Source organism: Nicotiana attenuata, unplaced genomic scaffold, assembly GCF_001879085.1.
Source record: "Nicotiana attenuata strain UT unplaced genomic scaffold, NIATTr2, whole genome shotgun sequence".
NCBI lineage: Eukaryota > Viridiplantae > Streptophyta > Magnoliopsida > Solanales > Solanaceae > Nicotiana > Nicotiana attenuata.
Genome location: NW_017670717.1, coordinates 445487 through 459745, shown reverse-complemented (window position 1 = coordinate 459745; position 14259 = coordinate 445487). Strand labels below are relative to the sequence as shown.

Here is a 14259-nt window from a genome sequence, read left to right as displayed (position 1 = left end):
TTAGTGTACAAATAAATTCTCTGACAAAAATTGTTACGGTATATATTACATACCTAAAACCTAATATTTATTTATATACTCATCGTAATTTTTTCAACGAAGCTTAATGTAGCTTCACCCCTGGTTTGAATTTTGTGTTCACTAACTATGGAGATTTCTGGATTATAAAAAGGGTAATCGGAATATTAGAGAAAAGTTATAGAATATATTTTAACGTCACCGGACATCCAAGTATCTAGGCTGTTTGGTGTTGGCCAGTACAACATTTTACTAGACTGAGTTTACTGATTTATAGCCCGTTTGGCGAAGCTGCAAAAATAAGCTTATTTTGAGAAGTGCTTTTTTTCAAAAGTGCTTTTCTCAAAAGTACTTTTGGTGAGAAGCAGTTTGTGTTTGGCTAATTAGTTTGAAAAGCACTTCTGAGCAGCAATTAGTGTTTGGCCAAGCTTTAAAAAACTACTTCTAAGTGTATTTTTCTCAAAAGTGTTTCTCAAAAAAGTGCTTTTGAAGAGAAGCTACTTTTTTCTGCTTCTCCTCAAAAGCACTTTTTTCCTTCCAAAAGCTTGGCCAACCACCTCAATTTTTGGGCAAAAAAAAAAAAGCACTTTTGGCCAAAAAGAAGCTTGGCCAAACAGGCTATTACATAGATACCATCGATGTTCCTTCTTCTTGCTTATCTTCTGTTGTTCCTGTTTCAATCGTCTCAAATTCTTTTATTCTTTCTGGTCTTCCTCTTTCAAGTATGTGCTCCTGCAATCTTTCTCATTTATTTGGTGATTTTTCTTGTAATCTTTCTTTGTTTTGGTACTATCTGTTAGTGAAAATCAGGATTTGATCTTCACTCCTGTAAAATTTATCCATCTTTGTTCTACTTGAATCTGGTGTGAGCTCTCTGGTTTGATGAGTTATTTTTGTAATTTTTTTTTGTTTATTGCAGTTTCTCTGTTGGCAATTGTAGTTTGGTGAGTATATATTAATCTATTATTATTTTGAATAATTTCTTACTAGAATTTTTACATGCATATCAATAACTATACATGTTTCATACATGCATTATGTATTTTGATACTAACTTATCAATTTAAAATTAAATTATTTTATTGAAAATTTGATTTGTGCTATATACTACAGATTGATTCTAGAAAGGAAGAGATGAGCAATGGAGGAGGAGGATGGGTGATTTGTGGTTGCAGCTAATATATACCGGGTACGATTACTTCACCAGCTTACATGACATAAAAGTCAGAAGACGAAGATGCACCCACATTCTTTTCCGTTAGTTTTTTCACTTTCTATTCCTCTTTTTTGGTGTAACTTTATTTTTACAGTGATTATTAGTAATAATTATTGAAGTGGACTATAAACCCTCCTAGATGTTTGATGATATTCTTGACTCAACTTATTTAGAGTAATTAAGTCCACAATTTTTATTTCAGCCTTAGCGATATAAGACTTGTGCTTTTTTAATACTTGCGAGTTGATTTAGCTGCTTTGAATGCTTCTGCACTTTGTAAAATTTCGTGAATTTATATCGTCTGTATCGACTATTCCACTCCCCCTTTCTACCCCTTTGGCTCGATTTTAACTCATAGATAAAAATATTAGACAAACGAATCCCAGACGGTGAGTAGTTGATTGTACTCCGCAGCTATTTTCAAAGCCATTATTCTCCCGCCCATCTTTAATTATTCTACAGATTTATGTCTATCTCTTTTTCATATGTATGTTTGCTAGGTTTTGGAATTGACAAAAGGTCTATTTTTGGTCAAAAATTAATTCGCTCATCAAGTTCTTATTTAAAAACTTGATTTATTCGTAATTAAAGAACTGAGTTACGCGTACATATACTTTTTTCTTTTTGCGCGTCAAACATCATGTCACGCGAACATGTCCACAATTAATAACGCTTTGTTTATTTTGTTTAAGAAAAGTTTGGTTGAAGTTGCGCAAACGCATCCCTCGATTTTTTTTAAAACGAGATTCAAAATTGTATTACGCGAACGTATACACGGTCACGATGGTTTGATTTATTAGGAGCGTGCTTAAAACATTTTCTTCGAGTGCTTCAAGAGTTGATTGTTTCGTATGCGCTTGAATATGTTTGTGGAAATCTAAAATTTAAGAAATTTTTGCGGAAGGAAAGAGGTGGATTGATTATGGTAAGAGGAGCTAGTTTATGAATTGTCATAAAAATGGGCTCACTCTAAAATGGATCAACAATGTTATTATAGAAATGGGCCTGGCATATTTTCTGTTTCTAGGCCCAAAATTCTTTTACTCCAAAATTAAACCATGTAAAAGCCCAAACCTTTCACCTACTCCTAGCAACTTCCCCCCAGATATTTACATTAGATTAAAATATTCTTGCAAGAAAAAAAAAAAACTAATAATCTAATCAACGTTCAAACAAAGAAAAATCAAAGGAAACATTGGCATGATTTCATGTAATTATCAAATAAGACATAATAACAGTAAAAGAATGAAGCAACAGTAGGAGTTGGACTGAGCACCAATTCAAACAATAACAGGCTTTCTTAAACGCATAAATCTCTATTTTTAACTTTAAACAAATTCTTGAAGATTTAGTATAAAAATGATACAAAATTAAGCAACAGAATACCATTTAATCTCATTCAACTGCTAAACAGATTCAGAAATTAAAGAAAAAGCGACATATAGAGTGATATGAATCAAACGGTGAATAGATAAACAGAAGTGAACCTGAATCGACTTGCGAGAAAAAGAAAAGAAAACAACTGCCGGAATCCGACAATCCACAGGAACGGAGACCTCCAAACGGACCTCAAATCTACTGGGTTTGGGTGGTGCTTTCAAGCTGCTTTTCGGGCTGGTTTAGGAGTTGATTCGGGTCTGTTTTTAAGCTAGTTTCAAGCTGAAATTTGTGGAGAATTTTACTGGTTTTTCAGCGAAGAAGCAGTTGAATTTTCTGCTGTTGTTTGAAGCTTTAGGGACTGGTTTTCATGGTGGAATCAGCTAGTTTTTGAGGTATTTTCAGGTTGTCTTAATGGCTGAAAAGGTGTGCTTCATGGCTGCTTAGGAGCGAAGAAGATGAAGCTCAAAGGGAATAGCTCTGTTGAAGAAGCAGCAACGGCCGGAGATTATCGGCTAAAGAGCTTAGGGTGTTCTCTAGCTTTTGAAGAAGATGAAGCACTGGCTGTTTTTCGATGGCTAGAGTAAGATTAGATTAGGTCAAATAGAAATGGGTATGGCTCAATTTTTTGGGCTTAAATAATTTTGATCATAAATTTGGGCTAATTAACTTTGGAATAGAAACACTAAATAAAAATCTTTTTTTTCATTTTTTTCTTCTTTTTTGGTTTTAAAATCTAATAAATCCTAAATTAATCATAAATCAATGTCATTTGTAAAAATTAAAATTGTTTATCTATTAAAATAACTAATTAACTTAAAACTAATTGAAAACACTACTTTCTAAAGACTAAAAGCTAAATATATAAAAATGATATTTTTTTGTCATTTTCTTAATAAAATTAATTCCTATGTGCAAATTGGGCCTAAGATGACATGAAATTAAAATGTGACATTTTTTGTGATTTTTCTATGATTTTAAAATATTAAAAATGCATGAAATGCAACTAAATAAAGAAAAACTTCTAAAATTCATTAAAAATTATTTTTGGTTTATTTTTAGGAGTTATCTTCATGTAGGGCAAAAATCACGTGCTCACAAGCTCACTGAGAACGTGACCCTTGATAAGAGGGTGTGGAGGTCGAGGATTAGGGTAGAAGGTTAGTGGGTAGTTTTTTAGTTGCTCACCGATAGTCTTAGTAGCACGCATGTCCCTTTATATTTTTAGACTTTTATTACGTTATATGATTTTGTTCGCCTCAGGTAGTGTATTCCATGTTGCTATTATTTGGTACTACTTATCCATTATCTCCCTTTTTTTCTTCTCTCTTCCTTTTTCTTCGCCTCAGGTATTGTATTCCATGTTCAAATGATATAATTAGAAATTATAAGGAATCACATGTCAAAAAAATTGAAGAAATCCGACAAAGAAATATAGGAGCAAGAACAAACCTGGTCTATGGCACATGGAATCAAGTAGCGAATGTTATCATTGCCAGAAAACAAATGAGGAAATGAACTTGGGAAGGATGGAACAACCTGCAATTTTGTTATTCACCTGTCTAAGTTTCTCTATCATTCTAAACCCAATTCAAATTCCTCAAATTTGAGCAGAGGACGAGTTCATATAAAATTAAAAGCAAGCTACTATTCAGCTTTTTCTTTTTTGGTGTGTGTGTGTTTTGGGGGTTTGGGGGGGGGGGGGATATAATGTATACTATTCCACCTTCTTCAGGCTCTCAACTTATCTATTTGACATGAAAATAAGAAAACAAATACGAAACATAAGGCACATATACTTCACTAACTTTGGTATTACAACAAAATCTAAAAAAGTATTAAAGTTAATAGAAAGACTATGGCTATCACATTGAGGAGGAGGCTACCTGAACTGGTGGAAAACTAACTTTCCCAATGTGATCTTCACCTGTGAAACCAAAAATGCCAACCACCTGAAAACAAATCGCATAGCGTAATAGGTCAAATGCCTCTTAACATAAGATGCTCTTGTGGATGTAAAGTAAGCAGAAATCACCTTATTGTATGTGACACATTTTGCAACCTTCACCATGTTCTTGTAAAAGGCACTATGCAAAAAGTTCTTGTTAGAAACGGACCATAAAACTATGTAAATACAACTCCTGGAGCTGTACACACAGAGCAGAAAGAAAACACAAGTTGATTGCATCCTTGTACGACTACGACCACTTAAATTCTACTTATGACAACAACAACAACCTAGTGGAATCTCACAAGTGGGGTCTGGGGAGGGTAATGTGTACGCACGCCTTACCTCTGCCTTATGAAGGTGGAGAGGCTGTTTTCGATAGACCCTCTGCTCGAGATTAAATTCTACTTATGACATAACATGTAAAGCTAAAATTTTCATTCTAAAAGGCAACTTTCAGTCTAATCAATTCCATAGCAACAAATAGAAACATGAAAATGAAATAACATATTTATCAGCGCGGTCCGCACTGTTTTGGTCCGCGGCCGCGCTGGGCCAGTGCGGACCGCGCAAAAGTGCTACGCGGACCTTGCAGGATAGAATTAGCACACACACATGAAGGCTGCACGGACCGCGCAGAAAGAATGCGCGGCCGCGTAGGGCTGAAGGTTAACCGAGTCGGGATTTTTCATTTTAAGTCCAATTTTTTTGTTCAAATTATGGGTCCTAATTGTCCCTACTCAATTATTAATCATGAAATCATGCCCATTGTTCAACATAAACACACAAAAATCTAACCTAATAGTGTAAACTAAGAAGAAAGAGAAGAAAATTAGAAGTTATACTAATGGGAAGCAAATAAAATAATCAAAAATTAAACTATTAATGAGATTAGAAAGGAGTGTTACCAGGGATTATGCAATTTCAATTACGTGAAGCAAAGGTGTTGATGAACAGTTAATTTTTAGTCTCGGAGAGTAAAAGTGTGAAAAGGGTAAAATGAGGCCCCAGGTCTCTATTTATAGAAAACATCCGAGCCCCGTCACTCACCTACCAGCGCGGCCGCACAGAAATGGCCGCGGACCGCGCTGGGTTTCCATCCATGCGGACCGCGCTGTTTTGGTGCGCGGCCACGTGAGTGTTTGTCAGAGGAACTGCATTTTTGGTTCTGTCCGGCGCGGACCGCACAGAAATGGACCGCGGCCGCGCTGGACCTTCTGAGACCTAACCCCTTATTTGCTCCAGCCTACGCGGACCGCACTGTTGTGGTGCGCGGCCGCGCTGGGCCAAACTTCAGAAACCCAGCAATTTTTTTTTTATGTCCTGCACTGGTTCAACATTATCCCTGCAACACTTCACAAACTATCAGCTCAAAATCATACTCTACACAGAAAACAAACAGAAAGAAAAGGACATGGGCTGCCTCCCAAGAAGCGCCTGATTTAACGTTGCGGCACGACGCATGTTACCATCAAGGTCACTTCAAATGAATGAGTGCCACCACGTGGCTGTCATCAAACTTTCCCAAATAATGCTTGACACGATGCCCATTGACCCGGAAAACTTCACCATTCTTATTTTTGAGATCAATGGCACCAAAAGGAGTCACACCAACCACTTCAAATGGACCGCTCCACTTAGACTTTAGTTTGCCCGGAAATAACCTTAACCGGGAGTTGAACAGGAGAACCATGTCGCCAACCTTGAATTCTTTTCCCCGGGCATACTTGTCGTGAAGGTACTTCATCTTGTCCTTATACAAGGACGATCAGGAGTAAGCATGAAACCTAAACTCGTCAAGTTCATTCAATTGTTCAACCCGGAGTTTTGCTGCAATGTCCCATTCTAAGTTCAACTTTTTCAAGGCCCACATGGCCTTATGCTCCAATTCCACCGGAAGATGACAAGCCTTCCCAAACACCAACCGGTACAGTGACATACCAATCGGGGTCTTGAAAGCTGTACGATAAGCCCAAAGAGCATCATCCAATTTCTTCGACCAGTCGGTCCTATTTGCATTGACAGTCTTGGACAAAATACTCTTGATCTCTCGGTTAGAAACCTCAACTTGGCCGCTCGCTTGAGGATGATAAGGAGTGGTCACCTTGTGATTTACCCCATATTTGGCAAGCAAAGAATCAAAAGCCCGGTTGCAAAAATGAGAACCACCATCACTAATGATAGCACGTGGAGTGCCAAACCTAGTGAAGATACTCTTTTTCAAGAACGCCACCACACTTCGAGCTTCGTTGTTGGGTAAAGCGACGACCTCGACCCATTTCGACACATAATCAACCGCTGCCAAGATATAGGTATTGCCACAAGAACTCACGAAAGGGCCCATAAAGTCGATCCCCCAAACATCAAAAATGTCAACCTCTAGAATCGTGTTAAGGGGCATATCATTTTCTTAGAAATCCCTCCAGCTTGTTGGCATTCATCACATCTCTTGACAAAGTCACCAGCGTCTTTGAACAAAGAAGGCCAATAGAAACCACAACTAAGCACTTTAGATGTCTTCCTCGCCCCGCCATGATGGCCACCATAGGGCGAAGAGTGACAAGCTTCCACAATACTCAACTGCTCTTCTTCGGGAACACACCGGCGAATTACACCATCGGTGCAAATTTTGAAAAGATACGGCTCATCCCAATAATAGTTCAAACAATCCCGCTTGAGCTTCTTCCTATGGTTGGAAGAGAGTTCATACGGGACCACAGCGGTAACAAGATAGTTGGCAATGTCGGCAAACCACGACATGTCTAGCATTGAAATCGAAAGGAGTTGTTCATCCGGAAAAGTATCATTTATTTCAAGGCCGTTCGAAGGTCTCCCTTCCTCCTCCAATCGAGATAAGTGGTCCGCCACTTGGTTTCACTTCCCTTTCTATCAACAATCTCCAAATCAAATTCCTGAAGAAGGAGCACCCATCTCATTAACCTCGCTTTTGAATCTTTCTTGGTCATCAAGTACCTAAGGGCGGCGTGATCGGTATGGATAATCACTTTGGACCCCATAAGGTACGGGCGAAACTTCTCCATGGCAAAAACAATGGCAAGCAATTCCTTCTCGGTGACCGTGTAATTCCTTTGAGCTTCGTTCATTGTCTTACTCTAGTAGTACACCGGATGGAACATCTTGCTGATTCTTTGGCCCAAAACCGCCCTCACCGCAACATCACTAGCGTCGCACATGAGCTCAAAGGGCAAGCTCCAATTTGGTGCGGTAATGATGGGGGTAGTAGTCAACTTTTGCTTTAGAAGCTCGAAAGCCTCCATGCATCTCTCATCGAACATATATTTGGCATCTTTCTCTAGCAATTTACACAATGGGTTAACTACCTTAGAAAAGTCTTTGATGAATCTTCGGTAGAAACCCGCGTGTCCAAGAAAACTCCTCACCCCTTTGACAGAAGTAGGGGGAGGTAGCCTTGAGATCACCTCAACTTTTGCCTTGTCAACCTCAATACCTCTTTTTGAAATCTTGTGACCTAACACAATACCTTCTTCTACCATGAAATGGCATTTCTCCCAATTGAGAACCAAGTTTGTGTCTTCACATCGGGCCAACACACGATCCAAGTTTAGCAAGCATTCACCAAATGAGTCCCCAACCACACTAAAATCATCCATGAAGACCTCCAATATATCCTCCACCATGTCGGTGAAGATTGCCATCATACATCGTTGGAAGGTCGCCGGAGCATTGCATAAACCAAATGGCATTCGAGAGAAAGCGAATGTGCCATAAGGACATGTGAAGGTAGTCTTTTCTTGGTCTTCCGGGGCAATGAGAATTTGGTTATAGCCTGAATACCCATCTAGAAAACAATAGAAAGCCCGGCCCGCAAGACGATCAAGCATTTGGTCAAGGAACGGCAATGGGAAGTGATCCTTTCTAGTTACCTTGTTCAGCTTACGGTAGTCCATACACACTCTCCAACCCGTCACAGTACGAGTCGGAATAAGCTCATTGTTGTCATTGGTCACCACTGTCATTCCTCCCCTCTTCGGCACACATTGCACCGGAGAAGTCCATGAACTGTCAGAAATAGGATACACCACACCGGCATCAAGCCACTTGATAACTTCCTTCTTGACCACTTCTTGCATGGCCTCATTGAGTCTCCTTTGGTGTTCAAGAGAAGGCCTAGCATCCTCCTCCAGTATAATCTTGTGCATGCAAAACGCGGGGCTAATGCCCCGAATATCGGCCAAGGTCCATCCAATCGCCCTCTTGCGCTTTTGAAGAACCGCCAAAGTGGCGTCAACCTGCACATTAGTCAAGCAAGACGAAAGAATAACAGGTAAAGTGAAATTGGGACCCAAGAATTCATACCTGAGGTGAGGAGGAAGTGGTTTCAACTCCAACACCGGTGGCTCCTCAATAGATGGCTTGGTGGGTGGAGTTTTGCGATTTTTAAGATCCAGATATAACTTCCTCGGCTCATAAGAATACGAGCCCATGCCATGCAATGCGTTCACACACTCCACCCTTTCGGCATCATCATCAACATCCATGTTCAAGAGCACGGCCTCAAGTGGGTCCTCAACATTCGCCATTGCGCTTGTTTCATCCACTATCACCGCAGTGACAATGGCAACAAACGAGCACATTTCGGTGCTATTTGGTTGTTTCATAGATTTGCACACGTGGAACACCACCTTTTCATCACCAACACGGAAGGTCAGTTCTCCCACTTCAACATCAACAAAGGCCTTCCCCGTAGCTAGGAAAGGCCTTCCCAGAATAATAGACACCTCGAAATCCACTTCACAATCCAAGATAACGAAGTCGGCCGGCAATATGAACTTATCAACTCGAACAAGGACATCATCGATAATTCCCAAAGGCCACTTCATTGATCGGTCCACCATTTGAAGCCTCATAGAAGTTGGACGAGGTTGTCCGATTCCCAAGGTCTTGAAGACCGAATATGGCATTAGATTTATACTCGCCCCCAAGTCACATAGGGCTTTTGCGAAATTGGCACTTCCAATGGTACATGGTATCGTGAATGCTCCGGGATCCTCTAGCTTTGGAGCCATGGAATGTACAACGGAACTCACTTGATGCGTCGTCTTGATTGTCTCGCACTCCATAGATCTCTTTTTAGTAACCAAGTCCTTCATGAACTTTGCATATCCCGGCATTTGTTCAAGTGCCTCCACCAAAGGCACATTGATAGTAAAACTCTTCATCATCTCAATAAACTTTTTAAATTGGTTGTCACCTTTTTGCTTGGCCAACCTTTGAGGATATGGCGGAGGAGGCCTAGGCAAGGGTGCATTAGCATTTGGCACCACAGGTTCGGGCATATCACTGACGTGTTCCCTAGACGGGTTCACGGCCTCTTGAGTCTCCTCCTCACCCTCATCAATTTCAACTCTCACATCATTGCTTGCATTTGGTTCAACAACATTCTCAACTACCAACGACATCTCATCATTTTGCAATTCTTCTTCATCAACCACAACTCGATTACCTTTTGAGGCTTGCACATCACCGCCTCTCCCACTTCTTGTAGTCACTGCCATCACATGGTTATTGTGCCCACCCTTGGGGTTCACTACCGTATCACTTGGTAGAGCACCCTTTTGGCGAGTGTTGAGAGATTGCGAAATTTGCCCAAGTTGTACTTCCAAGTTACGGATCGAAGTGTTATGGGAGGCTAATTGAGCATCGGAGTTCTGGTTCTTTTTCATCATTTGCTCAAACATGTTCTCTATTTGACCCATGTCATTGCTCGACGAACTCGACCCTTGTGATTGAAACGGAGGCGGGTTGTTCCGTTGTTGATACATCGGAGGCCTTTGAAAGCCTTGCCCCCTATTACCTTGACCACCATTATTGTTCCACCCACCTTGACCACTATTTTTGTTGTTCCAATTGTTGTTCCCGTACCAATTTCCTTGATTCCCCGAATTATTGTTCCCCCAATTTCCTCCTAGATTGTTATTGTTATTCCAATTGCCACCTTGTTGATTGCCCCAATTACCTTGGGGTCTCCATTGTTGATTCCCTTGATTACCTCTATTCCCTTGGTAGTTGTTGACGTATTGGACTTCCTCACTTTGGTCATCATAGCATTCATTCGAATAACCACCACCATCATCATAGTTGTCAAAATTTTCTTGAGGTTGTTGTTGCCCTCTTTGCCTTCTTTTCATCATACTCACTCCCTCCATGGCATTGACTTGGCGCGGGTTTTGAACTTGTTGAAGTTGCGCCTTAGCCAATTGGTTCATTGTTGTTGTGAGTTCGGCAATGGCTTGTCCGTGGTCATGTAGTTCCTTGTTTAAATGTATAACATTGGAATCACTTTCAGGAACGTTTGCCCGACTTTGCCATGCCGAAGAAGTATCGGCCATTTCATCAAGAACATCACAAGCTTCGTTGTATGGAAGCTTCATAAAGTTACCACCGGCCAACTGATTCATAATACACTGATTTGTTATATTTATGCCCCGATAGAACGTTTGTTGGATCATCACATCGTTCATGTCATTGTTTGGGCACTCTTTTACCATAGTTCGAAATCTCTCCCATATCTCGTGCAAAGGTTCCGTCGGCTCTTGCTTGAAAGCTAGAATCTCATCTCGAAGAGCTGCCATATGATTAGGAGAAAAGAACTTGGCAATGAATTTATCTGCCAACTCATCCCACGTTGTTATGGAATGGTTTGGGAGTCTTTCTAACCAATCCAATGCTTTCCCTCGAAGTGAGAAGGGGAAAAGCCTTAACCTCAGTGCATCCTCCGAAACATTTGTCTACTTGCTCCCCCAACATGTATCCACAAACCCCTTCAAATGTTTGTATGCGTTTTGGTTAGAGGCGCCCGTGAAGTACCCTCGTTGTTCGAGCAAAGTGAGCATGACATTGGTGATTTGGAAGTTCCCCGCCCGGATTCGGGAAGGAACTATGGCACTGGCATATCCTTGGTTGGGTAGAACCCTTGGTGCTACTCTTGGTGGAGCAGGAGGAGGGTCTGGGATGCTGTCATTAGCATTAACCGGAGCATTTCTACCCCTTCTTTGTGGTAAAACCTCTTCTTGTTCTAGGTCTTCAACCTCCTCCACACCCACGTTGCCAAGAGCATCTTGTCCGTTTAAAGCCATTGGTACCTGAGTGAATTGACACAAATAAAGTTAGTAAAAAGAAGGAAAAAAACTAGCCAACAAATAGTCAAACACCATTTAGCTCCCCGGCAGCGGCGCCAAAAGGTGATCGCAGCAAACTCAACCTTATGAAGAGCGGGTGCTAAGACTTTTACCCAATAGTGGTATCGGGGTCAATTTCCACAGGGAGCTTGGAATGGAGTCGAGTATTTGTTTGGTCTAAGAGTGTGGTTGAGCTCCTAATTGTACTTCTAACATTTTTGGGGTTTTTATAATTATCAACTATAATTTACCAAGTACAAGATAAAACTAAGTTATGCTAAGATATTAATTCTAGATTGTATGCAATATAGAGAAAGGCACTAGGGTCATGGCATTCACCTAGGTGGTCAAATAACGGGTAGAGATTTCTAATACAAGAACGATGATTATGGGAAATTATGTATAACCGTTGCGCTATTTCACTCACTCTCACACCTCTCGGTAGAGAGAGTGATTTTGCCCAATTGACTCTCTCGAGACCAATTGGGTATGCCAATTTGCCCAAGCTACTTAGGGTTCAAGTTGGATAATTACTCTCTCGAGGTTTAACCAGTTAATTGGGACTACCATTCTCATGGGTCCATCCCAATTCCTTGTTGAGTCAATCTTGGGGTCATAGACTCTCTTTCTCAAGAAGAGTCAAGACCCACTAAACTAGACTTAGTGTTTGCAACCACCAAATCCTAATGAAAACATAAGATTAACCCAAATAACAAACACCCAACATCATTCAAGCATTAAACAATCACACCCATTAATTACCCATACTAGGGTTGAGCCACAACCCTAGCTAATGGGTTTAGCTAGACATGACAAGAGCAGAAATTGAAGAAATAGTAGATGAAATTGACATATTAATTAACTACAGTGTTAATCTACAAGAATCCACGATAATACAAGATGAAATTGCCCAAAATAGGCTAAAACTTTGAAGTCACGAGTGCAGCTGCTATCTGATATCTAATTATTTTACCTAAAAAGGTAAAATGTTCTATTTATAGTACACAGGAAAAACTAGACAAAAATACCCCTGCGGGTCTGGTGCGGACCGCGCATAAGTGCCGCGCGGCCGCGTAGGAGTCTTGGTCTTTAATCCTCTCATCTGAAGCAGGGGCGCGGATCGTGCAAGAATGTGGCGCGGACCGCGCATAAATGGGCGCGGCCGCGTTGGTTGACAGGCGCGGACCGCACATAAAGGAGCGCGACCGCGTAGGTGAAGGACGCGGACCGCATAGAAAAGACGTGCGGCCGCATTGGGGAAGGACGCGGACCGCATAGAAAAGACGCGCGGCCGCGTTGGGGTCTTGGCAGAAACATCAACTCTCTGTCTCTCACCCGCACGGACGCGCACCAAAACAGCGCGGTCCGCGTAGGACATAACTGAAAAGCCATAATCTCTAAACTCCCGGCGCGGCCGCGTGGCAAAGCAGTGCGGTCCGCGCTGGGTCTCCTTGTTCCCCATTTCACCGGTCTTTAACACTTGGAAGATTTCACTCCGTTTTGAGCCGATCTTTGACATTTGTCATCTTGTTGCTCAAACCTGCAATCAAGCGCACTTTGTAAGCATTTTGGGACTAATATATGGCAATTCATACGCAAAGCTTAGGCAAGAATGGGTATAAAACGCGTAGAAATCATAGTTATCAGCCAGCACAGTAGCTAGGGCAGCACCTGCAGATCCACCTGCCGCCCCAGTTTAGGACCAGGTCCCAGTTGTGGACACTCCAGCAGCACCAGCTCAGGCACCAGCTGTGCCCATTGTGATTCGGGTCTTCAGGAGGCCTTGTCTCAGATTCTATCAGTTTGCACTAGCCTAGCTCAGGAGGTTTCAGTCACTACAGCCGCAACTACTTCTCAGGCCGGGGGAGGCACTCAGACTCCTGCCGCTCGCACACCTAAGCAGGTCGTGCAGGGACTTCAGACACCGGGGGCATATCCAGCCCAGTCGGTTGCAGCTGCTCAGGACTATGTAGTTCCTGGCATGCTAGACGACGAGCAGCGTAAGTTGGAGAGGTTTAGTAGACTTCAGCCTCCGACCTTTAGTGGTGCAGAGGGCGAGGATGCCCAGGGTTTCTTGGATAAGTGTTAGAGGATGGTTTCGTACAACGGGTATTCTGGAGACCAGTGGGGTCGCTTTCACTACTTATCAATTTTCTGGAGCTGCCTTCACTTGGTGAGAGGCCTTTGAGAGGTGTAGTCCTGTTGGTGCAGCACCCCTTACCTGGCAACAGTTTTTTGTTCTCTTTTTGGAGAAGTATGTGTCATAGTCTCGCAGAGAGGAGCTGCGCAGGCAGTTTGAGTGGTTGCGTCAGGGAGAGATGACTGTGACGCAGTATGAGATGAGGTTCTCCGAGTTAGCTCGTGCCCATGGTAAAAGACCTGCTATATCCATTCCCCACTTTATGAACGACCAAGGGGAAATGACCCGATGGAGCAGTTCCCGCCGCTGATGTATCATCGGGGCATGCCTGTGACATTCGTCAAACTTTAGAATAAAGTCTTTTGCATACTTCTCAATTTTCTTCTTATAATACTCGGCC

The 14259-nt window shown here is 41.7% G+C and overlaps 2 protein-coding genes across 2 annotated transcripts in view; both read right to left on the bottom strand.

Annotated features, from left to right (window-relative positions):
* Positions 1 to 4238, bottom strand: part of LOC109242604 (tryptophan--tRNA ligase, cytoplasmic-like) — a 15081-nt gene extending 10843 nt beyond the window's left edge. Inside the window, exons 1-2 of the mRNA XM_019409442.1 lie at positions 4224 to 4238; positions 4064 to 4150 (exon numbers count right to left, since the gene is read on the bottom strand). Coding sequence (XP_019264987.1) covers positions 4064 to 4150; positions 4224 to 4238 — 102 coding nt within the window. The remainder of the gene's footprint in view (positions 1 to 4063; positions 4151 to 4223) is intronic.
* A 3434-nt stretch (positions 4239 to 7672) lies between these two features.
* On the bottom strand, positions 7673 to 10747 carry LOC109242603. Its single transcript, XM_019409441.1, has 7 exons — positions 10591 to 10747; positions 10396 to 10506; positions 9810 to 10197; positions 8933 to 9665; positions 8670 to 8830; positions 8465 to 8600; positions 7673 to 7870 (listed from the first exon to the last, which is right to left on the bottom strand). Exons 1-7 carry the CDS (start codon positions 10745 to 10747, stop codon positions 7673 to 7675), a joined length of 1884 nt encoding a protein of 627 aa, XP_019264986.1.
* Between the last annotated feature and the right edge of the window lie 3512 nt (positions 10748 to 14259).

Coding starts and splice junctions, on each gene's coding strand:
- LOC109242603 (XM_019409441.1), bottom strand. CDS start 10,747: ATGGAGGGAGTGAGTATGATGAAAAGAAGGCAAAGAGGGCAACAACAA. Junction 9,666..9,809: donor CCTCCGCCATATCCTCAAAG/GTTGGCCAAGCA, acceptor TACTAAAAAGAG/ATCTATGGAGTGCGAGACAA. Junction 8,831..8,932: donor CATCTATTGAGGAGCCACCG/GTGTTGGAGTTG, acceptor ACTAATGTGCAG/GTTGACGCCACTTTGGCGGT.